This window comes from Anser cygnoides, chromosome 25 (assembly GCF_040182565.1).
Source record: "Anser cygnoides isolate HZ-2024a breed goose chromosome 25, Taihu_goose_T2T_genome, whole genome shotgun sequence".
Lineage (NCBI taxonomy): Eukaryota > Metazoa > Chordata > Aves > Anseriformes > Anatidae > Anser > Anser cygnoides.
This window is the reverse complement of record NC_089897.1, coordinates 1,899,497-1,923,967: the sequence shown is the minus strand read 5'-3', so window position 1 is coordinate 1,923,967 and position 24,471 is coordinate 1,899,497. Positions and strand designations below refer to the sequence as shown.

The window sequence follows — 24,471 nt, the reverse complement described above, 5'->3', positions numbered from 1 at the left end:
CTCCCCTCCTCCGGTGAACCGTGCGGGGTGGGAGAGCCTCGGGGAGCCGACAGGGGACGGGAGCCGGCCCCCGAGCGGCGCAGCCCGGGCTGGCCCCGGCCACGGCCCCGACCCCCGCCGCCTCCCGGCCCCGATAACCCGGCCCCGGCTACGGGCGGAGATGCCCCAATATGGAGCCGACGCGGAGCTATCGCGAGAGCGGCCCCAATCGCGACGGCGGCCCCACAAGAGCTGTGAGGGGAGGAAGCCGCCGCGACATGGCGGAGGGGGGGGGGGGGAAGCGAGGCGGTGCCTCGTGTGGTGTGCTCGCTTCCGTGGGGTCACGGAGCCCCAGGCGGTGCTTGGAGTGAAAATAAAGGAAAACGTGTGAAAAAAATTGAGCGAAAGCAGCAGTTGTGCAGGCCTGAGTTGGCCTGTGAGGTGTACCTCGTGTGCTTCTGGAGTTGTGTGTGTTGGTTTTAATTCATTCATTAGCGTTGGTAAACTTCCTGAGGACACTTTGTTCCCTCGAGACGGCTTCACGCCATTAGGGATGAGGACAGCTAAGCTGATTCACACAGATTTCCCCATATATTTCCCTATCTTTCTGTGTCCGCATGGAGAACAAGCTATTTCCCAGCGCTGTAAGAGGCCTGGCAGTACCAAAGATACGTATGTCCTTCAAGTATGTACTTAAAACCAAGTGAAATCCTCAAGTGCTGCAGCTTAAGCGTGGTTTGAAGTGGAGCCCAAAGTGTCTTCGCTAGGTAGTAAGTGCAGGACGTCAGAGCAAATAAATAGTGTGGGGGTTTGGGGATTAGGGCCGCTTGCTGTTCGATTGCAGGCTTGAGTCTTATTAGCAGTATTGTGCAATACGCATCGGGAATGGAATTTGGAAGCCCACTTTTAAAATACTGGCTTCTGTGTCAAAAATAGTATTCTCTACACAGCCCACCGGAGCGGGACGCTGTCCTCTGCTGCTGGGACCTCACAGAGGTCTAAATAACAGGAATGAGCTAGAGTTAACGTTTACCACTGCTTGCATCCAAAAAGTCATGACTTCCTAACCTGCTGAGGGGTTTAACACCTTTAATTTGCAATCTCTAGCTTCTTATTTGTTGTGTTATCTTACCTTGAAAAGATGATTGTGCTCAAAGATGTCATAAACAGCTAAGGCTTCCAGAGCTTGTACTGGTTTTGAAGATCTAAACTCATCTGTGGAAGACCTTGATTTATCTCCGCTTTAAAAAGAGGAAGAAATTGTGCCCTGGAGATGGTTTGAGACTTGCCTTACAGCCATCTGTTTCTGTGGTTTAGAATGACTGGGGTGTGCGGACGTGTTGGTGGATATGTCTTACAAGACAGTAAATACTGTGTCAGGGTGCCTGGAGCTGTATCAGAAGTCACATATCTCAATGATGCAAAGCACTAAACCTGTACAAACTGATCCTGGCAGTTCAGGAAATGAAATATGAGGAGAAAGCTTAAATCCCAATGATTTCTTTTTTTCTCTCTCTTTTTTTTTTTTTAGGTTTGGTCTGCATTCTGACAATTTAGATACTTAGTCTGCATTCTGACAAGACTTACTGCTCGCTCAGTGAGTCCTCTTTTCCTTCCTTCTTCTGCCCATAGCCACAAAATACGTTCCTGCTCGTCACCACCTTTCTCATATGTAGGCTCTGTACTTTCACTTGGTAGCTCTGGATTTGAATTTTTATTCTGCCTCAGCTGTCGGTATGAGAACTTTAGAATATCTTAGCTCTGCTCTTGCACTGGACCTTTGCTTACTCATATAGCGTATTCGCTTTGGGAACTCACATCTTACCTACTCCGAGTGATAGTGATTGAATTCAGATCTCCTTCCAGGTATTAAAAAGCTCAGGAACGTGAGTCAAATGTTTTGGGCATTTAAAAACCTGAATGGTATCAGATACCCATTTTATACAGCAAGTTGCGGCATTTGTACGGCCTCAGATTTAGCAGCTCTCTGTACGATTCAAACTAAGCCTTTTTCCTCCAGCATGGAAACAAGGAAAATTCAAACCGTTTCCTCAGCTGTGGTAGGTTTATGGAGAGAGATTGCATTCAGTTCCCTTAACACGGGCCTGCTTTTGGGATCATATAATGGAGGGGATCCAGGCTGGTCCTCCCTACAGAGTAGGAATAAGGCAAATTCCAGAAGGCCCTGGTGTTCCTACAACTGGCAATTGATTTGTCTGATCCTAAGAGCAGCATGTCTTTCATGGGTGTCAGCCTCCAGAGCCTTGCTTATCCCTGCTGTTATCTTCACGGGAATTATGTTGGGATGGATTGAGGACATATTATGCTTTTTGTTGGTTTTGGTTTTAATAGATATTTCAGTCAATCACCTTGTTTCTTTATTCCAGTCTCACTGTGAAGAACGAGAGCTTTCATTGTGGTCTCCTGTATTTGCTGTTCCTCGGTTTTTCATTGTCTGTGATCAGAAAAAAACACATGGAGTTAGACAACGATACTGTCCGTACTTGCAGGCAGCCAGCAGTGTACAGGGCCCAAAGAGAAATGCAGACAGAGAAGCACTTCGAAGCATTCTTGGAAAGAAACCTGCCTTCCACCTTGCATGGAGAACTACAAATCCCTCAACAGAACAGACGGCTACATTGCAGGTGAGCTCTACACTACGAATTGGACAGGGGTAAAGAAATGGAGGAGACTCTTCAATCCCAAATGTAAAAGAGGTGCTGACTTTCCCACAGCTTCTGATTAAAATGACAAACTGATTGATAACTGAAGCAGATCACCCAGTTACAGAACTCGTACCCAAAGCACGCACAAACAGCTTAGCACCCCACTACCAAAGCTGCTGATCTGTGATCTGCAGAAGTGTTTGTTCACTTCAGGACTATGACAACGTGAAGGATATATGCATTGTAAAGGGAAACTGTTGATAGTTGTAGTCCCCTCGGTCCAGCTGTCAGACACAAGCTTTCAATTTCTTTTTTTCTGATTTGTGCCATTACTTTGCTCCTATTTCTTAAATTTCAAGACCCATTTTCTGTTCCTTCTTAGCTGGGGACGTGGAAAGTTGCATAATGGTATGCCTGAGATTGACCAAACTGCTGTTGCATTATTTTGGAACTATGTTCCTACATTATTCAAGGAGAATGGGTGAGGCAAATGTACTGCCTATACAGCACTAATGCTTCCACAGCCTGATTTTCGCATCTGCCAAACTTCTCTTTTGGTCATTATACCAGGGACAGAAGCATTTCTTCTGCCAGAGGAGCCCTGTAGACTCACTAGAAGGCAGGCTTTGTTGGCAACTTAGGAGAATTCCTGGTGTTCTTCCAGCAAGGCAAATATAATCAAAAATAGGAAGCCCTTTCATCAGCTTCTCTTTTAGTTTTGTTTGACCATGAATGCTCTTGGTTTTCTGACTGAATCTCTCTTTGGATGTGGAGAGGACTGTCAATGGTTATGACTGTGTCTACTCTACAAAGTCCTTATAAGAAAGTAAATATAAAATCTCTGATTCATCATTTATCTGAGCTTTGTTTCAGCATGTAAACTGAATGTATACTGAAACTCAGACTGTTATTTTGGGACCGTGACAGGACCTGAGACTCAAGTCTAGCTATGGGTGAGGTTCCACAAGGTGTGGTGAGCTAATCTAGCAGCTTAATGCTGCCAGGTGGGACAGGACACACAGGGAAAAGGAGAGTAGGGGAGCCAGACTTCCCTCTTTTTGTATAGCCAGCTCTTACATCAGCTCAGCAACGTGGGCGACTGCAGCCTAAAACTGTGGATCCTGTTTTACTTAAACCATTGTAATTTCCTGGTGATAAGTGAAGGCAAATGGAACCATAGTTTGACTCACTTCTGTGCTTTCTAGTTTTCCATTTCACCTTGAAAAAGTGCCATTGATTAATTTCTGTAATGGTGAGATCATTTAGACTGTGCAATAGCCAACCATCCCGGCACTGTCTTTTCATATATTAAAAAAAAATTAAGAAGGAGATTGGATAAAGATCTGCAGTCAGAAAAACAAAATTACTTGCTGGAAAGGCTTGAGTTGTGTATAATTATGACGTGATCTAGAGTTAAGTCTGCCCACCCAGAAATGCCTGCTGCAATAAAATAAGTCTTGCCCAGAGGTTGAAAGGAGAATTATACTTTAAAGTCATGGCTATTATTATTGGAAACTTTATCACTGCACTTGCTGCTTAATAAGAAAATGTCTTTATTCCCTCCCCCAACTCCTCATTTAAGAATCATGTCTTTCTTGCTTCCTCATGCTGTTTTCCCTGTTTCTTTTCCACTTCCCTGTCTCTTGTGTTTTCTCTGTTCTCTATTTTGTATTCACTGGGCAGCCCAGTGTGTAGGCACCTTGGACAATAACACGACGGGAAGGGACTCAGCTCTGTAATGTTCTCTGGGGCTCGGTCTCCCCAGCCACTGCTCAAGGTTGCAGAAGCCCTGGGCAGACACTGCATCGCTTATATTTGGTTTGTAAGTAGAAAATATGGCCAGGGGATTAAAATAGGGGAAGGAGGAGCACCGGACTCGGGGGTTAGTCAGAGTTTACCTACTGGAAATTTTGATTCAAAGATGTGTAGGCAAAATAAGTCATCCAGGTCAAGTCCTGCTTGTATCCCTGTGCTAAGTAATGTAATACAGGAAACTTTTACAGTTGTTGGGTTTTTTTTGGACGTGGGATAGGCTTTTTCTTTTTTTTTCCCCTCCAGATGCAGCATTTGTATGTTGTTTTTTTTTTGATCAGAATAGGAGCGATCAAATTACCACCTCCTATTTTTCCGCGGTGTTAATGAGGTCAAGTAATTGATGCGTTCGGTGCTCTGGCGCTGTCAGGGTGTCATACGAATGGCACACGGACTATTTGCGATTCATCTGAATGGAATGCAAAGGCACAGGGGTGCCTATGTAGGACTCACGCTATGCGCCAGCTGGATCTGGGGAAGGCTAATGCTGGTGTGGGTTCGCAGCGTAGGGTGCCTGCAGAGAGCTGACAGTAGCAGCGTGGCTTCTGTGCCTGCTCAGTGTGAGGTCATGCAAAAAGGCTGCAGAGCGTGGAGGTTGTAAAAGGCATTGCATATCGCTTAGCTTATTTGTTTCTTTTCAGATTCTCCCGGGGAAGGTTCAGAAAGTTCATACGCAAGACGTTCCCTGTCCTGAACTGGCTTTTTTCGTATCAGTTCAGAGAATGGATCTTGAGGGACCTGCATGCAGGCTTAAATGTTGGGATGTTTCAGATTCCTCAAGGTAGGCAGAGAGAAAAAAAACACTCTTCCTTCCTTTCCTTCGTCATCCTTTTCGTAATTTACCGCCTGTATGTCATTCTGTTCTTTCAGATGTCATCAGATTATGTGGGAACTTTAATTTACAAGTTCCCTAAATCATTAGCATATTTATTTGCACATTTGCAAGAAAGCGTATGTTCTATAATCTGTTACGCAGTGTAATTTCAAGGAAAGGACACTGCCTCTTTTCATAAAGTCTTCCTAAAACTATATCAAAATATAGGCTAATAACAGCATTTTCCTATATTGCAAATGAAATAACAGTCTTTAAAATCCAGCTTGCAAAATCAGGTCTGTTTGATACTTACATTTTTGCTTTCTAGGGCTGTTAGGAATTTGGCTGACCAGGTTACCTCTGCCAATGGTCAACTGCTTCCTTTCCACGTTCTGCTGCTCGATGCTATATGTTATATTTGGGACCTCGCATCATATCTCAGTAGGTGAGGTTTATTTTGTACTGCAAAACGTTTCAACAGGACGTGGGGATTGTGTTCAATGCTGCTTCAAAAAGCCGCCAGGATGCCCTAATCTATTTCATCTAAAATGCAGATGTTATTTAGGTGAGAGTCCAGACCCAGAGATTCTCAATTCATTGTTCCACCCCTCTGCAGCTGATCTGTGGTGAGAATTTCAGGAAGTCTGAGGACACAGCTCCCTGTCCCCCTGAGGACACAGCTCCTGTGTCACAGACATCACAGCAAAGGAGACAGCTGGAATGTCACTGGAGGCGTCTCCTACGTAAAGTAAAGGGCCGGCGCAAGCTGCTTCCCATTTACCCTCAGGATGTGACTGTGATTCACGATTTAGCTCCTGGTCTTCTCCGGGGGTCTTGTAGTTTGTTGCCATGACTGAGCTGTTGATGGTTTTACATTCTTAATTTGTTCAGAAACCAGATTATTAAAATTCTGTTTACATGTTTATGATAAAAAGTAGATACGTGGAGTCCTGGCCTCTTTGGCAGTTCTTTCTCAGACTGACTGTATTTTTTGGACTTGGAAGTGTCCCTGCCAGTGGCAGGGGGTTGGAATTAGATCGTCTTTAAGGTCCCTTCCAACCCAAACCATTCTGTAATTCTGTGATTTTATGGCAGTTCCTTGTAATGCATCCATTTTTGTGCTCTACATTCAAATTTTTTTGTTGTGCATCTGATCAAACAAAGGCTGTTTGTAAAATTGTAGGAGTCCGAGATTTTCGAATGGGACTTTGGAAACTTTAGGTACTTATTCAGAAACAGTAAAATATATATGAATAATATTGTATATATGAATAAAAATAGACCGTCTCATCCTGTACAGACAGGTGGGGGGGTGAAGAGATGGCTGTGTGCTTTTAAGATAAATCCTTGTTGCAACATCTCATGCAGTTTCATTTTCTTTTCTGTGTTCTATTGAACCCAGGCTCATTCAGCATCCTAAATCTGGTGGTGAAAAACATTCTGAAGTCTTTTAATTTCAACGAAACGCTGTCCTTTAATGGTTCAGTGGACAATTTCTCAGACCCTACACTTCCGAAAGGTTATATGGAGGCCTTGACACTTACTGCATCAGTAACGTTTTTGACTGGCATCATTCAGGTAGAAGATGAATCTATTTTATATCCTTAATGATGTATCCTTATGTGTGTTCTCTGTACAAATGTGAGAAGTGGAACTGCTTGCATGTTCTTACCACAAATACTAAGCTCAGCACATTTGAGTGCATATGTTGTACAAACTGGGACGTGAAGGTCTGCCTCTTCCTCTCGGGATGTCTGAAGAAGATGTGATAGGTTCAGATTTACGTGTCGATGATTAATACGTCCACGTGTGAAGTAAGTTATTATCCTTTGCGTTGACCAGTTCTCCAGTATGTAGACCCTTAGGTAGTCCTACATAACTGCCCACACTTGATATAAAGTACTCCTATTTTGTTTGGGCAGTGTCTTACTTAATTGTGCATAATGAATATAGCACGTTCAAATAACAATCCATCGTGGATGGCAGTGAAGAGTCATGCTCTTCAAATACAGAAACAAGAAAGGCGGGTTAGACACAGCTAATTATATTGCATCTCGCTTCTCGTTTGTCCCATACAGTTGCTGCTAGGCTGCTTCTGCCTGGGGTTTGTAACAAAATACTTGCCGAAGACTCTTGTTGATGCTTACCTCACTGCAGCAGCATTGCACGTCATTGTATCCCAGTTCATCTTTATCTTTGGTGTCATGCTTGACTTCCATAAGGGCCCCCGAGACATTTTCTGCGTAAGTAAATTCATTATTAGTCAAAGAAATGCATGTTTCTTGTAGGGAACAATAACAAAAAAAGAACAGTTGCAGAAATCGAAGGCAATTTCAGAATAAGTCAGTTGCTAAGGGATATTTGTGCAAGTCTCAGCTGTGGTTTACTTTCCTTCCTGTTGTCTTGAACGGTGTATGGAGATTATTGTGCGACATGCAAGAAGAAAAATCTGTGTTTTTAATTATTTATGTAACTTTATACTTTTTAGCATGTCTATATTCATAATGGAGCACGTCATAGAGGAAAAGGTACTTTTTTTCCTCAGTTGACCATTGTGGGCAAGCTTTTGGACACACAGTGTCTTTGTCATTATCTTACAAAGAAGAAGCAGACTCAAAGACAAGTTAATGCTAAGTCTTCCTAATTTATTTTACTAATGTCAGTGAAAGGTGGTGTAGAAGAGAGAGGAAGGATCAAACTAGATCTGAGTTACTTGTGGCAGTTTTTTCTCTGCAGATACCAATAGTTCATTTTAAATACTGTGTTGCTCTTGGCATCTCTCTCCTCTCACTGAAGATAGTTTTGTAGCCAAAAGGATGGGTTCAGTTGTCCGGGCAGTGTGTGTCAATCCTCTAGAATATAAAAATAGTTGGAGTGTCTGCCTCTGATCCTCTGTATGATGATTCCTTTTCAGGATATATTTCATTACTTCCGGGCTCTCCCAAAGGCTAACGCCACCAGCACACTGCTGTTTTCGCTTAGCTTGCCCGTGCTATGGATCAGTAAATGCATCAGCGTAACTTATAAACATAGTCCAATTGCATTTCCTATGGAACTTCTCTTGGTAAGTGTTCTCCATAATGCCATCATGATAACTGAACGAACAGTTCAGGAATGACCTGTCTGAGATGGTGTTGTGGGGCTGAATACCACAAACAGCCTTTGTCATTGATTTGTGGGGTGGATCTCAGCAACGAACTTCTTCGTTCTTCCCCTGCTACTGTGAAAATAAGCTGTCCCTGCTCACAAAAGGCCATGAGAACAAGTCACAGTGAATTGCCACATGAATAAAAAGCAGTGTATAGGATGAAACCACCATGGAAACCCAGTTCAGGACTCTGCGTGTTAATTCTTATCTTTATTAGAGACTAGAACCATGAACTCGAAGCTTCAGAGTCTTGATCTAACTATGCTTCTTTTTTGGTCTGGAATTGTTGGAAGGAGATATTCAATTTTGTTACATTCAGAAGCAGTTCTTGCTGTAAATTCTGCAGTATTTGTTGCTGCTGTTTTCTCCACTTTTCTCTTTCCTAGAAAATAGATGATTTTCTTTTTTTTTTAATCCAAACTTTCTATTGAAATGAAAATTCTGACTTTTATGGATAATCTAGAAATCTAAAAGATAGCTGCTTTTTCCATTTTTCTTATTCTATGGAATAAGCTACCAAGAGTCCCACCTTGCTGACACTGGAGTTGAAGCCATTTCCCACTTGCCCAACAGGGGCCTGTGGGACACCAGCTGTGGCAGAGCATAACATTACAGACAGCAAGTCCTTTTGTATTGTTACTTTAACAGAAAAAAAAAAAAGTATTTCTGAATGTTCTTGTTTTCTTTCCCAGATCATCACAGGCACCATTATTTCCAATCGCATTCACGTTTACGCTGAATCCAGTAGTGCTGTGGTCAGTAAGATTCCTCAGAGGTTAGTTATCTATCCTGTTCACGGGGTTATACTTTTGAGATATGAAAGGATGTTTCAGTCTGTTCTTGAAATCTGACAGGCTGATTCTTACTGGGCAGCACAGTTTTAGGAATAATTATTCAAGAGATTTAATTGCATCATCATTTCAGAACGTATGCAGAATTCAAACTACAGTCTTCTTTATCAGATTCAGGTTTTGTTAGACACAAAAGAAGGAATTTGTATTTTTTGTGAGGTGAAAGCAGAGTCTTACCTATTCAGAGCATCTCCTGTGAGGTGCTAGGTGATGCCTCTGGTGTTGGTCCTGGGTATGGCCTGTGCACAGAGCCCAGACCAGGTTTAAACTTACCTGTTCTCTGATCCTGTAGGCTTCTGCCTCCTACAATGCCAGATATACCAAACCTGAGCAAGATCATAATGCCTGCTTTCTCCCTTGCTATTGTAAGCTGCTTCCTTCTTGTCTTTATTGGAGAGAGGTATGCCTCGCTTCACAACTACAGTATTTCCAGCAGTCAGGTGAGAACAAAGCTGCACATACTTCCTAGGCTAAGGAGCGAGCTGAATTCAGGCTAGTAAAGCCACTAGTTACCTGACAGTGGTAGAAATGCACGGATGGAGTGAATATGCCAGCTGACGGTTTTGTAGCAACTCGTTGCCCTTCCCTATAGAAGGCTGGCTTCTGCACATATATTAAATCCACAATATTGGCCATCTTTTACCCAGAGTGATTGCACTGAGAGTCTTTTAAGCTAAAACTGTGTTAGTTTCCAGTGTTTCCATGCTTATTAGATTTAGTAAGTACTGGCTGTTTTGAAGTACTCCATGTTTTGCTTGTTGTGAATCTGTGTTAGAATGGAATTTATCCAGTAAGGAAGCTGCCCTGACTTCCCGTAGTCTTTGCGGATAAATATAAAGGGAACGTCTTTCCCACTGAGCTTTTGTTCAGGTGTACTGAAATTTGCCATGTGTTAGCCTGGAAACTTTGGGGTTCTAAGTGGATTTCTTTATAAATAACAATTAGAGTCTTGGGTCCATGAGATCCTCTGCTGTGAAAACTTTGTGCCTTTTAAGAGAACTGATCTAATAATGGGAGACCTTGTTTCCCAGAAGGTTTTCTGGGCTGAGCAACCAGCAAGTGTGAGCAGAAGGAAATGTACTTCTTGTTAAGCCACTTCTATTTAGGTAAGTCATTCATTTTGGGGTTTTCTCTACTTCCTTATGTTTCTGTTTTACAGGAACTAATAGCTGTGGGGCTGTGCAATATTTGCAGCTCATTTTTCAAAAGCTTTGCTATCAGCTGTGCTATTTCTGGAACTGTCATTCAAGAGAAGACAGGTGGAAGAACACAGGTGAGCTGGGCTGGATTTGTAAAGCTTCCACACTCTCATCTAAAATCACTGTATATTGACTATAGGCTGACATTTCATCCAGACAATTTGTGAGATGTAAAGTTATATACCCGTGCAACATGAATTCACATGCCCTCTCTGTGTATGTTATGTACTGTAATTATGGGATATTTACAGCGTGTGATGTCTGCTGAAGGAAGCCAGAATTCTGTAGGGAGAATAAGATGTGTTCATGCAGTTTGAAATTCTATTTTAGTTAGTGTGCCCAAAAAGCCAAATGGAAAATTGTTTAAGCACCCTTAATTCTGCCACTTCTTCCTAACTTTTGAGTACTTTGTGATCTTAATATTTTTTAGGGAGGGTTTAATATATAATTATAATTTCTAATATTTTTTTTATCATACCTCTTAATTGAATATTTGTATGTGCCTCAGTGTATCATAGAAGTAATTTTGTTTAATAAAAAGTTTGTTCCTAAGGCTGACTTGCAAGAGAAGTATCTTATTTCTCAAATGAAATTATCAAATAAAAATCCTGCGTTGTTGTGCATAAGAATAGTCTGTTTAGGCCAAATTTTTATCTACTGAAAACTTGAGTATTCTGCAATTTGTATAATCCATTACGGCACACTTGTGGACTTTGTTAATTGGTGCTGTTACATGGAGCATACCTACTTGTTTAGAGAGGACGAGTAAGGAAATGGTTCTGGAAGGCATCTCTAATGAAGTATTTCTGTTCAGTTAGCAGCAATGATTGGAGCAACTATAATGCTGGTGATTGCGCTGAAACTGGGATACTTTTTTCAGATGATTCCTAATGTAAGTGAACATGAAATAGTTATAGTAGCAGCCTACTTACTTCCTAAGCATAGTATGAAGATTTCCCGGACAGTCGGGGTTATATCATTCTCTAGAGTTAATTGGTTTCACGGGCAGACCAAACCAAAACAATGATTTTAAACTCTCCTAAATCTCAGCAGGCTGAAACACTGGATAATAAACAATGCATCTCTCTCCCATCTCTGACTGTTCAGAACAAGCTAAAATTGCTTGGCTAAAAGCATTAAAATTTCACTGCCAGGGTGTGTAATTTAGATGTATTTCACTTACAGTTTCCCATCTTCCAAGCTTTTTTGCACAACTGTATAACACGTTCATGAGCTCCTGTCTTGCATCTGTATAAGTAATTTCTGCTTCAAAATCTTTAGTGTTAAAGAGGTAAATAAAATCTTCAGAAATGGGAGTTTGGGTTTAGTGTCTCTGATTCTAGCTTGGTCATTGCGGTTTATTTTAAAACCATATGCACTACCAAACTGCCTTTTGTGCATTTTTTGCTGCAAACATTTGTTGCTTCAGATTGTTCAGAGTACTCATTTTTTTACTTCTCTCTTAAAATTTTTATCTAGACTTTCTTTTTTTTTTCCTTTAAGTTTTCTTAGAGAACAACTGACATAGAGCATTACTTCCTTATTTTTTTCCTGGCCTCTTTGTGAGATGGGAGAATTAATCCCCTTCCCAAAACTAGCTGACAAAACAGAATTTAAACATCTACTTCCCTTCAATCTCCTTTTCATTTCTAAGAAGGGCTGTTTCAATAAATGGTGTCAAACAACTTCCTAAATTTGGCAATGCACTGCCCATGCTAATTGAAACCATTTTTCAAAACAGCAGCTCTTAATTCTGTAGATAATGTTGGCATTTCTCCTAGTGCTGCAGGAGGCATAGGGATTCACTGAAGAATATTGTAATGGAAACTACATACAGCGTTTCAAGAGGAAGTCCAGTTGTATTGGCAAAAGTAATTGTGAAGTCAAACAAGTTGCACGCTAGTTTCATGTTGGTTTGCAGATCAGAGGAGATCTGTTATACCTATCCATAAAAAATATGGAAATAAGATTTAAATTCTGAGCAGTTCGTCTTGGATATCTGTTCCTTAGCATGTTGTGGATGCAATAAATATCAGATGGATTTTTTTTGATTTGTACAGGGTGTACTGGCTGCTATTGTGGTATTTAATATGCTACCTTTTCTTCAAAAATTTCTGGACATCCCCACTCTGTGGAGACAGGATAAGTATCATTTAGTAAGTGGCAAAAACCAAACCAACCAACCAACCAAAACAAAAACACAACAAAATGAAACAAACAAACAAAAAAAAACACCTAAGAATTGTAATGTGCCTTAAAGGGAGAAATGCATGTTTTGGGAGGGCAAGGCAAAGCAGTGGCCATTCTCATAGGAGAGGGATCCTTTGAAATACCCACTGAAAGAATTGTACTGAAATCTCTACAAATCAATTTGCAATTCTATACAGGGAGAACTGGTCATTGTTGTTGTTTCCCAGATCCCCTGAGAAGGAAATTGTCTAGCTGTCAGTTGGGAATATGTTAACTCTTGTTCCGGATTTCTCATTAAGAGAAAGGCCCCCAGTATGATGTGACTCCTCTTAATTACTGAAGCCCTGTTAAAAAATCAGAGATTTGAACTGTGCATAAGATTTGCAGCTTGTGGGTTCTAAGGATTGTGAAGGCTTAGCCAACGTTGAACTTGATGATAGAAAGGATCAAAAAAATCTACCAGACCTGCTTCTGTTATTTGCCATGCCAGAAATCAATCCTTTCTGTCCGGGTTGAGGGTTTCAGCATCATCAGACCAAATCTTTACCTGGGGACCTCCATGCAGTTTTGTATTTTCAAGAACAAAGTGCTTACCAGGAGGGAAGTTCTCGGCACCATTTTTTCAGCCACACCTGGACGTTTGCCTTGTTCTTCAGGGTAGACCAGAGTTGTGGAGGCATCTGTATAGCCACTGCATATCCCCAAATGCAGGGCAGAGGAAAGCAGGCAGTCCATCTTGTCCGTAACTGTCGTTGAGTTATGCGTTTTGAGGTCCTGCACCTTTTTCTTGTCATCTTTGTGACTACATCCAGGACTGGGGTCTAGAGTATCGCTAAGATTTTTTTTTTTCTTCAATTTTCAAATGCTGGGCCTGAGTTGGAGGTCATTTTTAGATGATTTTACGGCTAATGTTCACTCCGTCTCTTGTTCAAAGGTTATTTGGCTTGGAACTTTTGCTGCAGTGCTTCGTCTTGGTCTTGATGTGGGATTAGCGATCGCCCTGGCACTTGCATTCTTCATAATCAGCATTAGATCACACAGGTACTTGTAACTCCTAGAGCAAAATGCTAATTTTTCTGAGATCTGATGTTGTGGAGATAGCTATGCATGTGACAACGGAAAAGTAGTTTCATGTTTGTAAACACTTCAGTCAGGTCATTCTGGAGTCTCTAATACTATCCCAAAGCAATAATTTCGTCAAGTCTACGGGCTCTGGATTGGTCCTTTCTGCAGGTGTGCCGTGCAGCTGGAAACTGCTCCCTGTAGTGTAGGCATCAGCCAGGAGAGGTGATATGTATACACGCATCTGTATACACGCTTCCAGAGGGATAAAATGAGATGTTGTGTCTTTATTTCAAATGTATTCCTTAGTCTTCATTGCCATTTACCAAGTTGCTCTATCCATAAACTTAATCTATAATCGCTGAGGGAGATTACATTGGGCCCACATTGCTCAGTGTGTTAGCTGCTGTTCCAACCAGGAAAATCATTCATAAATCCAAGCCACACCTTATGATATTTACCATGATAGGGAAGTACTTGTCTGAGTAGGCTGAAGCCTCTAGAATAACGTGCAAAAAGCAAGGAAATGCCTCAGTTCCTGCAAGTATCAAACTGATCCAGAGTGGCTCTGAAAGAATACTTTCAGGAAGAATTTCAGTTGCCTGAAACTCCCAGTATTCCTCTGCTCAGAGTTATGGGTGGAATAAACAAGTGGCTGCCTGTCCGGTCATTGGAGAGCTGGAAGACGGAACTGACCAGAACTCACCCCAGAACCGTGCAGCACCATTAGCAAAGCACAGTACCCAAACCGAGGTATTCTCCTTAGAGGCAAGATGCTGCACCAAAGCTGCTGCATGACCTCTGGACCGACCTAGCCCATGTGTAGCCAGCCCTAAGCAGAGCTTGCAACTGCTTCCAGCTGTACGTGTAGCTGTAGCTTTGAGGAAGGCTGCGGGAAGATGGAGAGCGAACGCACTTCCTGGTGTAATAACAATAATCCAATTGTTCCAGACCTAGAAATGGGACATTATACATTCTTGAAGGCACCAGCATACCTTAAGGGTGTGCTCGTGTGCTGCTCCCCTATTCAGCGAATGCTGATTGGGAGTGAATAATTTGCTGTACTCGCACCCTCTAAAGTTAGGGTTGGTATATCCAGTGAAGAGGAGAGAAATGGAGATCAAGCTTTTAGGAACATGCAGTTTTTCTCTGCTGTATGTGAAAACCTAATAAACATCTTGTTTCAGAATGAAGATGCTGGAGCTGGGACAGATTCCAAACATGAATATTTATAGAAGTTTATCCGTCTACAGAGCTGTAAGAGGAAACAAAAAACAAATGTTCCATTTCTCTCTGCAATGCATCTTTTTCCCTTAAATGCCTGGGGGTGGCCATTCAGACTCAGTTCATTTGATTCAAAACTTTGAAACTAAAGAATGCTTAAATATCTGGAGAGCGAAGTGACTCAGGTACCTAGCTCAGCCTGCTCAGGCCCCGTGAAGCTCCGTGTCAATCTGTGTTGTCCCCGTGGTGGAAGCCACACTGCGGTCATTTCCGGAGCTGTTCGGTGTTTTATGCTGACCTGCTTTTCTCAGTCTGGTTTTGTCCACGCTGTGTATGTTTTCACAATAACAGCTGTGCGTGTGCTAGACTGACTCACCGATCCTTGTGGTGATGGGATAACAGCTAGGGCACAGGCTTTTTTAACACTCTATTGCTAAGACCTGCACCCTACAGAGTCGGGCAATACAGCAGTAAAGAGCTTTGCCACCTGGGTACATGCCCAATGTTATGCTGATGGATTTGCAAAGATCGAATAATAGAAGTACAAGGTTAGTAAGACAAGTGCATAGTGTGTGTTTTCTGTAGTGAGCAATATTAAAAACAATATGCTGGTTTTATATTGTACCAGCCAACTGTCGTCAGTGATAGAGCTGCTGGAGGTACATTTTTTAACAAGAGGAACGGGTTTGTTTATGATGATTAGGTCCATGTTGCCAGTGCCACTACCAGTGGGAGGTGTAGTTAACATTACCAGAAACTCTGTCCTTAGGATAGCACCTTGCAGTCTACTGCATAGTCAGGAGGGGAAAAACGGCTCCTGCTAAGTACAACTCTCACAGATCCAACTTTTGTCTTAAAGGCAACGGAGATTGAAGGTGTCAAAATCTTCCAGTGCTGTTCTTCCATTTCTTTTGCAAATATGAATAGCTTCAAAAATTACTTGTTACGCAAGGTAAATGCCATTTTTTTCAGTTAGTGGAGGTTTCTAAGACCTACTGTTATCCCTGTAATAAGACTATTTTTCTCTTTCAGATGGACGTGAAAGCAGTGCCTCTAGATCAAAGTGAAATGAGGGCTTTCATTTCAGCTTCTTCGTCTGACACTTCGTTGGAAAGCAAAGATTTTAAATGCTCTTGTGTCTGTGATCAACCTCTACCACCACCTAGGGTCAGCTTTAAAAGTGTATTTATCTAATCTGTCTGTTCGAGGTGCCTGGTTTTCTGTTACTGAGGGCAATGTTCTTGGCTTGCCAGAACTTAAGAGGCTGTAAAAGTTTATATAAAGCATATATATATATATATTTGCTGTTTGAAAATAAGCAAACATTACCACTGTATTTCTTCATATATACTTCGTGATAGAGCAATAAAAGCTCAGCTTACTGGGTGAATTAACTAGCAGTTGAAAAATTCAACATATCCTCACTTCTTCTCCTCAGCCAAGAGAATGGATTTTGCAAGGTGTTTCAGTAGGCATTCTCTTCTTTTTCCCCAAAGAAGTGAGTGAAAGTGGAATGTGTACCGCTGCCAATATTGCCAAGAACGAGTACAAAAAGCCACAAAGGCAGCTGTGATTATCCTGATGGGACAATTATCTCATATCCTTACTGTAATTGGCTGCTGTGCGTCTTCTGGAGAGTCACTCATATCCCTCTTTATCTGAATTTTCCAAGTCTTAGTTTATGAAAGAAACTTCAGGCAAAAGAAGATATTTTCCAAGCAGTTAGATGTGATTTGTATAAGTCCTTGTATGAGAAATGGGTTGAAAGACAGCGGTGTGGAAAACATATGTGGCACTGAGGTGCTTAGGAAGCAGATGGATAATTTAACAGCATCTTCTAAAGCGCAGAAATGCAGAGGGTGACTTTTCCTGTCTTGTGCTATAAAAATAATAATTAAAAAAACCCACACACTTGGAACTATTAAGAAAAAAAATTTACATTGGTCCACTCAGGAACCAGCAGGCATACAGGAAGGGAGACGAACAAGAGGTCTGCAGAACTCAGCCAGTAAAGGTCAGCTTACTGTTGCCTAGGAAGGCAATGTATCCGAAAAATACGAGGAAGGAAAATAAAATGTCTTCTTAGAGTGGGAAGAGATGTTGTACGAAGCCATAGAAAGCATTTTTTTTTTGCTTTTTTTTTCTATTATGGAAAGTAGAAATAATTCAGATGGCAGTATCTCAGGCCATTTCAAGACGTGGAAGAGTGAGGTACCACTAGTGCTATTTGGTGGCTGAAGGCACTCTCCTAACCACATCTGAGGCTTGCTTAAGTCACCTGCTACTTTGCATACACTTGTGGCTTTGTGCTATATTTAGTGTTACTTCAGATGTGTTTTTTACCATGAGAGAAGAGCTATCATGTGATTTACAGTGTTTATATACAGCAAAAAAAGTTTCCACCCCCCTGGGCCTAGTTCTTCCAACCGCTGATGTACTCTCCATTTTCCATCCTAGATACCATATACAGCGAAACTGGTGAAGCGAAGCCACACAGGCAGCGCTTCGTCATCGTCTTCAGTGAATTTGGTACGCTGGTCCAAGAATGGAGACAGACACAACTCGAAGGCGCTCCTGGTGGGAACAGCTGATGCGCAGCTTCCATCCCCGGGCACTAACGCAGGAGTTAAGACTGAAAAGAAGGAGGATGAAGGGAAAGGAGCTAGCCCTTTGGCAGGCTCTGCAATAGATAATTCCTCGGTACAGTTAGGTCAGGAGGAACGGTCAGTGCATTTGCCGTGTCCAGTTCACACCATTATTTTAGACTTCAGCATGGTGCAATTTGTGGATTTGCAAGGTTCAGACTTACTGAAAGAGGTAAGCAACCTAAATCTAGCACGAAACTGTGGAACCTAAAGTTTACCCCATATCATATGTTTTTTGGTAGCCTAGAGTGCCCTGCTACGTAACAATCCACATATCTTCCAGTTGACCCTTCAGGGTGCAAAATTCAGCTATTGATTTTCAGAAAATAATAAATTCCCATAAAGCCATTTTTTTAAAAGCAAAAGTCGCATTATTGATACTTGTTAAAACCTGCCATCCGTTGTCACTAGTTCTAAAATAATGTAAACCGAAAATATATTTATAAAAATGTCTAATTTGCTTTTTCCATTTTGGCTGTTTATTTTTTCTTCCAACTGGACACTTAGAAAAAAAAATCCTCTTCTTTAGAAGTGTAAGATGTAAAACTACCAGTTATCTTTTCTTAGAGTGATTTTATTGCTGAATGCCTAATTAGCCTTTTCTTTGAAGTAAGGCTTGAACATTTTAGTCTTCAAGTGGGGACCCTAGCCAATGGAGAGATATATTTAGCAAAAATAAATTTAATGTAGCTGTGCTGCTCAGAAAGACACAGTTCCAGATGGATTCTTACTCAGCTCCCTCAAAGTCTATAGCTCAACTTCAAAGATTTCTGTTTCACTGGTTCCTAACACCTATTGGGAATAATTGTGCATTGAGCTGATCTCCCTAAGATCCTTAAAGATTTATTTGCCACCTATTAAACGATCTCCCCTTTGGGAAGGGAGGTAAGGTCTTTTCAGATTCCTTCCAGCCTCATACTGTGAAATCCTGTGATTCTCTTGTGATTCTCTGAAATATTGAGGTTTATGGCCTTTTTTTTTTTTTTTCAAAGTGACTCTTTTGAGGCCTTTTAATTACAAAGGGCCAGGCACAGAGAAGATGGTGAGAATCAATCCCCTCTAAAATCTGATTCTTTTGAAATTAAGTTAAAACATCTAAAAATGCTGGACATAAAAATTGAGACTAACAGAATTACAGGTCATGCTTGAAAACACGGGTTCCTATTCTCGTTGTTTACACGTGGGCATGGAGTCTGTGCGTGTAGAAATGTTTCGAGTTAGCCTGTTCCTGTGAGACGTTTTTGTTTAAGTGAAGAAATAACACTGTGTGCTGCATGGTGCACCGTAGGAGGGTCAGCGACCTGCCCTGGTTTTGGAGTCAACACTCATTTAGATCTTGGACACTCTGGCTGTTTAGTGCTGAGCTAAGACCTGGGATTTGAGACGCGGGAACAAGGACTTTCTTCAGAGATAAACCATTGCAAAGGAGCTTTTCTTTCCTCATTTATGTATTACCTTCTGGTGCGCTTACATAAAGCAAGATTGTTCTGATGCTGGTATGGGATTCTTTCCACAGATCTTCCACATGTTTCACGACACTGGCATTACGGTCCTTATAGCTGGCTGTCACCGTGAGTACAGTATTTGTTTATTAATATTAGCTGATCATGAGGGATAAGTTTTAAATTTCAGCGAAATGTTTTAGTTATACTGCTTGTTGTGACTTCTGCTGCTGTTTATTTCCCCCCGTTTTTATAGCCTCTGTGATTGCAGCGCTTGAGAAGAATGATTTCTTTGTCAGAGGTGTCACCAAAGGAATGTTCTTTCTAACTCTTCATGATGCCGTGCTGGCTGCTTTGGAGAAGCATCAAAAGCCAGATGGGCTACAACTTAGCTCAAAAGAGGTTGCTGATAAACTACAAGCTAAACACCAGAAGGTAGGATATTTTGCTTACATTTAAGTCTTCGTGTTGTTAATTACTCTGTCAGTAACTTAAAAGCCTTGTGGTGTTACTGAGGAAGTAGGGCAGAGCAGATGCTCTTTTGAATTTTTCAGTTATTTGGTGGTTTGCAATGGACAGAGACCAAAAAAACAAAAACAAAAAAACAAAAATCACCAACAAACCACCAATAATCCAATTTGCTTCTCTGAGTCCTGTGTTCCAGCCTGGGGAAAGACAACTTTGTGTGCAGACTGGAAAGGAATCAGGCCAGTTTTGCAGCAGGGAATGAGTTTGTGGCATTTTAGACAGTTTCCATTTCTCCCACAGAGCAAGGACCCTGCCAGGGCAGAGCAAAAGCTCCAAGCTTTTTATTTCCAGAGGTTACTGCACCAGCTCCCTTGGGGCTGATGGGAGAAGTGAAGGACAGCACTGGTTTGATTTTCCAAAGAAATGAAGCTTGTGCACGTGATCTTTCTGCCAGTCCTGTGCAATAGTTTTTAAGCTCATACGCTGTGTCAGCCAAGTTCAAATGGGGTAGACAGTTGCAAGTTCCAGGAAGAGCCCTTCTTCTGAGCAGAAGATTCCAGTAATTGCCCCACCTCGGAAAACGAACCCAGCCTTGGCTAACTGTGCTGTGCATTCCGCCAGGCTGGGGTCCTCTAGCTGAAGGAGGGGAGAATGAAGGAAAAAGAACCCTATCCAAATCCATAGGAAAATGGGTTTCTTGTGTTCTGCTGCTCAAGAAACAACTTGTTTAACTCACTTACCTTGGCATTACGCTGTCTAGCACAAAGGTATTGACCTTCCTGACTCTCTCCCATAGAATGAAGGTGTCAGGACACGTTCACCACTCTCTGTTTAGGGGACTTGGGGAAAAGGTTCGGAGCAGCTTCCGTGTAGGAGGTGACAATGGTTCCCCAAAAGTCCCCTGTGAGACGAGGCTGGGCCAGGTGCGCAGAAGGGACCCGCAGCAGCTTGGAGCTGGCAGCTTGGGAGCCCTGCTGGCTCATTCCCTCAGCAGCTGGGGTTTTGGGCTGCCCTGTGCTCCCACGCCAGCGTGGCCCTCTTGCTGCTCACATGCCATTGCCTTGGCATGGGAACCGCGCTTGACCTGCTCAACTGACTGGCCACCCTTGGCCTAGAGTAATGTTTGTGTACGTTTCAGGAAATAGATTTGCTCTTGGAGAAGACCGGAGAGTTTTCCTCTACGAGGAATTCTGACACCAGATTTCTGCCTGAAGAGCCATCAGCTATCTCATGCTCAGCCCAGAACGAAGCAGAGCCAAGCTCTCTCCGGCAGTTTGATCCTCCATCCTTTCAATCAGATTTCGAGGACCCAGGCTGGGAGAAGAGATGGAAGTAGACCAGCAATCCCTGAATTGCAAGTGTTGGGGAACTGGGATGTCAATAGAAGGGAGAAAGGTACTGTCAAGCAACAGTTCTGGTGGTTCTTATCAGCAGTTGATGTTATTTTTTTTTCTTTTCTGTTCCAGAGTTCTTAAAATAGACAGCCTGACTAATGCCTACGGTAATTCTGTTGTTCTAAACAAAAAGCAACATTTATATTATTGCTCTCAGGCATTTTCAAATAGGTATGATATTCGGCAATAGCAACAGCAGAGAAATTTCAATGTACAAGATAATTCCTAGTTTTATAGTGAATTCTAACAAATGATATGCACTTCTTTCCTGAAATTCTTTAGAAATTAGTTTAAATGCCCCAACTTAGCACTTTTTATATATTTATTGATTGTTAGCAAGTAAAACTCATCTGCCATATCTTGACAGATTACGTGCAGGCAGTTCCATTATCTTCAGAAGTGTGTAGAAGCGTGTAGAGTGATGTGAAGCTTCAAAGAAAAGCATTTTGTCATTACTGTTAAACAAATTGCTGAGGTTGATATTGTCTGCACTAACAAAACATGATGCCAGTCCTTTGAGTAATTTTCCCTCCATCTGTCTTATCTACCTGAACTAAATCCCAGTAAACAGTAATTTATTTTTTCATGTTCTTTGCGTTCTCTTGCTGAAATAGTGAAGAATGGAAGAATGTATTCGTTTTGTTCTGAAGAGCCAGGAAAATTGTAAACTAAGACACAGTTAACACTTGGGGAAAAAAATCAGCTTACTTCTATTTTCTGTACATCACCCGTAGAGTTTAACACAGTATTATCAGTACAGAGGTGTGGTCTAGGATTACACTGAAAGCAGAAACATTTACCTACAGCAGCAATACATGCCACAAGCTTTTGCCATGCCCTCAGCCGGAGGATCATTTCATGGCACAGATTGCCCACTGCGAAGAGCGAAATTAATTAATTGAATTAATGAAATTATTTAGTGAGATTAATTGCAGATGAGTGGCCAGCACTGTGTCTATATACTATTCAGCCCCGATTTCAGTGCAAAGTTTTGGTGTAAATGATGGGTCCTTTATATACAGGTCTATGCCCTGGGCTAAATTCCAGAACATGTGAACAGCTCTAACTTTCGCTGCTGGGCATCGCGTGGTTTCTTGATGTAGAGTAATAGCACGGTGGCTCCTCTGAATTCTGCTCCTGGCTGCTAAATTTTAGCAATGATACGATGGCTAATAGGAATGTTAATATTAAACTACCTGTAATGTACTGCAGTGAGTTCTTTTCCTCTTTTTTTCCCCCTTTTTTTTTTTTTCATTTAACTTCAAACTCTTCCAAGGGGTTTCTCAAGGGGAGCCGCAGCTCTGCATGTGTGAAATGCAATGGCGAAGGATTTTAGTGAACATTACCGTGCTGAGTTGCTTACTGGGAAGGAAACTGAGTGCTGGAACCCTCATACCTTTTGGACTGAAAGACAGGAAAAACTGAAAGCTCAAATGGTATTGAGTAATTCTCAAACCACATATGCTTCCCTACATTGTTTTGGACAGTGGCTTCACGCCAAGCTCCTCTCAACTCTGTTCAAAACAGAGTAATACAAACCCCATGAAAAGCATAGCCCTCACTTCCAGATTCTCTTGGCTCTCCTATGGCAGCCTTGATTTAAGATGAAGTGGCATTCCTAGCTGTTGGCACCACGCAAAGTCTGCACTACGAACTTAAGACTTGATTTTTTTCGTTGGCGTGCATAGCAGAGCTTGGAATCTTTCCTTCCTACCCCCATGACTCTGCAGAGCTGAGCACCAGGGGACAACTCAGACGTCAGTATGTTAGCTCTCAAATTATGGGGATTTGCGTTGCAAAACAAATACCTTGCCGAGAGGAAGTCCAGACAATCCTGATCTTTTTCCCTTATAGCTGCACGGCGCCATAACTCTGCTCCTGCACATGTACAGAAGGCTTCTGTGTTTAGCCAAGCACAAATCCCTGGACACAGGCTGCAAAGCGACAAAGCACGTACTTTATGGCCGAGGACTCCACCTATACCTCTAAAAAGCCACAGAAGTCGGAGTTCAAAGGCCTGTCTGTAATCGTGTGCTTGCAGGCAGTTTGATGTTCTCACCTGACCTAGTTGCAACAACTCCAGTTGTTTTGTGCAGACAGCAGCTTTTTAATGCCCTTCCCAGCTAGCGTGATGCCACGATGTTTTCCTAGCAGGACACGCTGCAGCAACCCAGGCAGCTCTCCCATTGCACCGCGAATTAGAGGACACAGATCCCAAAACATCACCACGCACGTTATCGTTACACACCGTGCAAAGCGCGTGCAAGCTGCCAACCCTGCTGGCGTTTTATTAACACACTGCTTCGCTGCATGAATGGCTGCAGACGTAAAGCAGTGGAGGAGCCCCAGGAGCCGCAGGGAGCGTGGCGGCAGCAGCAGTTCTCAGGGCAGCGTGCTGCGGGGTGTCACGCCGCACAGGGAGCTATGAGGGAGGACCAGATGGAGCGGTTACGGACGGGCACAGTTCGGGGGCATTCATTCTGCTAGTGCCAGGCTGTCTGGGGAAAGAGGGCTGGATTTGGGCTAGGGCCTGGCAAACCTTTGAGAGTGCTACCCCAGATTAGAAGAGTCAGGGAAGAAACCTAGCAGGAGGGGAGGTGCTCCTTCCCCCGCCAGTAGTATCTTGCTTCTGCAGGAGACCTCTGCGCGAGGCTCAGATTGTGACGGCACGTGGTGGTGGAAGCAAGCGTCCGAGGGTCTGCGATCCCTGTCTACGTCCTTGCTTTGCTGTGTTGCCTTCCCAATCTGGCCACGTGCCGTCTGTGAAGTCCTCACATGAAGAAACCTGGCCCCGGGCCACAGGAAGCATGGAACAGAGCAGCAGCCCCGGCAGGTGGGAGCTACACCTCGTTAGAGCCAACTGCAGCGCTCATTTAGTACAAATGTGGGGCACCACATCCCTCTGCAGGAGGAGGCTGCCAGAGTACTGAGATCCCTGCAGTTTTTGTGCTGTTTCTGTTGGGACTTCGAGGCAGGAACTTTCCTAGAGTTGCTGTAGGATACTAGTGGGGGGGACTGCATCGTGCTTGAGGTCTTGCAGCTCACCGTTACTGGGAATCCCAGTTGTGCAAAGGCTGAAAATTAGGAGTGAGCTTGTCCTTCTGTGTCGCGTTAATACCATGACATTTTGTGCTGCAGTTTCTCACTTTAAAACTCTTTGCAGGGGCTCAGAGGAACTACACGCATCATTCCCAGAGCTCGTAGCGTGTAATAAAGCAAAACCTACAAATTATGAAGAGGCCTTTTCTGCCTCCCAAAATCGCCCACGTGCGTACCTACCTTCCCTGGAAAACACTTATAACCTGATGCCAAAGGGCCCCTGCTCTCGGCCATGCTTTCAAATGCCCTGTCCTAGGCGTCGAGGACGCGCAGCGCTCGTGCTCAGGGCCCCGCTGGGTGGCCGCGACTCCCTCTGCTGGCTTCCCCGCAGCACCGGGCGGCTGCGCAGGGCCAAAACCCCTTAGTGTAGGAACCCGAGGGGATACAGCAAGCGCTCCTAACAAAGCTACGACCCTTTTATTAGGACTAAAATGGTGTTGAACAGAACGGGGCTCGGAGAAGTTCTACGGGAAACGTG

At 42.8% G+C, this 24,471-nt stretch overlaps 1 protein-coding gene across 8 annotated transcripts; it reads left to right on the top strand.

Annotated features, from left to right (window-relative positions):
* Window positions 1-95: 95 nt before the first annotated feature.
* SLC26A8 (solute carrier family 26 member 8) lies at window positions 96-22,100 on the top strand. 8 transcript variants are annotated; one of them, XM_013197036.3, is made up of 21 exons: window positions 96-233; window positions 1,511-1,576; window positions 2,490-2,624; window positions 5,099-5,238; window positions 5,600-5,716; window positions 6,674-6,849; window positions 7,350-7,514; window positions 8,186-8,335; window positions 9,112-9,194; window positions 9,563-9,710; window positions 10,430-10,543; window positions 11,284-11,361; window positions 12,530-12,625; window positions 13,594-13,700; window positions 14,909-14,978; window positions 15,805-15,897; window positions 15,978-16,112; window positions 17,403-17,762; window positions 19,107-19,161; window positions 19,289-19,467; window positions 20,639-22,100. In XM_013197036.3, exons 3-21 carry the CDS (start codon window positions 2,521-2,523, stop codon window positions 20,834-20,836), a joined length of 2,568 nt encoding a protein of 855 aa, XP_013052490.3. In that variant the 5' UTR covers window positions 96-233; window positions 1,511-1,576; window positions 2,490-2,520; the 3' UTR covers window positions 20,837-22,100. The 8 variants fall into 8 exon arrangements, with proteins under 8 accessions (XP_013052490.3, XP_013052485.3, XP_013052493.3 ...); XM_013197031.3 differs by having other exon boundaries at window positions 2,367-2,624; XM_048070978.2 differs by lacking the exon at window positions 96-233 and adding an exon at window positions 260-746 and having other exon boundaries at window positions 2,367-2,624.
* Window positions 22,101-24,471: the final 2,371 nt, after the last annotated feature.

Excerpts from the sequence above, each read along its gene's own strand:
- SLC26A8 (XM_013197031.3), top strand. The coding sequence starts at position 2,455 with ATGGAGTTAGACAACGATACTGTCCGTACTTGCAGGCAGCCAGCAGTG. Across the intron at positions 5,717-6,673 it reads CTCGCATCATATCTCAGTAG|GCTCATTCAGCATCCTAAAT; the intron begins GTGAGGTTTATT and ends TATTGAACCCAG. Across the intron at positions 7,515-8,185 it reads GCCCCCGAGACATTTTCTGC|GATATATTTCATTACTTCCG; the intron begins GTAAGTAAATTC and ends ATTCCTTTTCAG.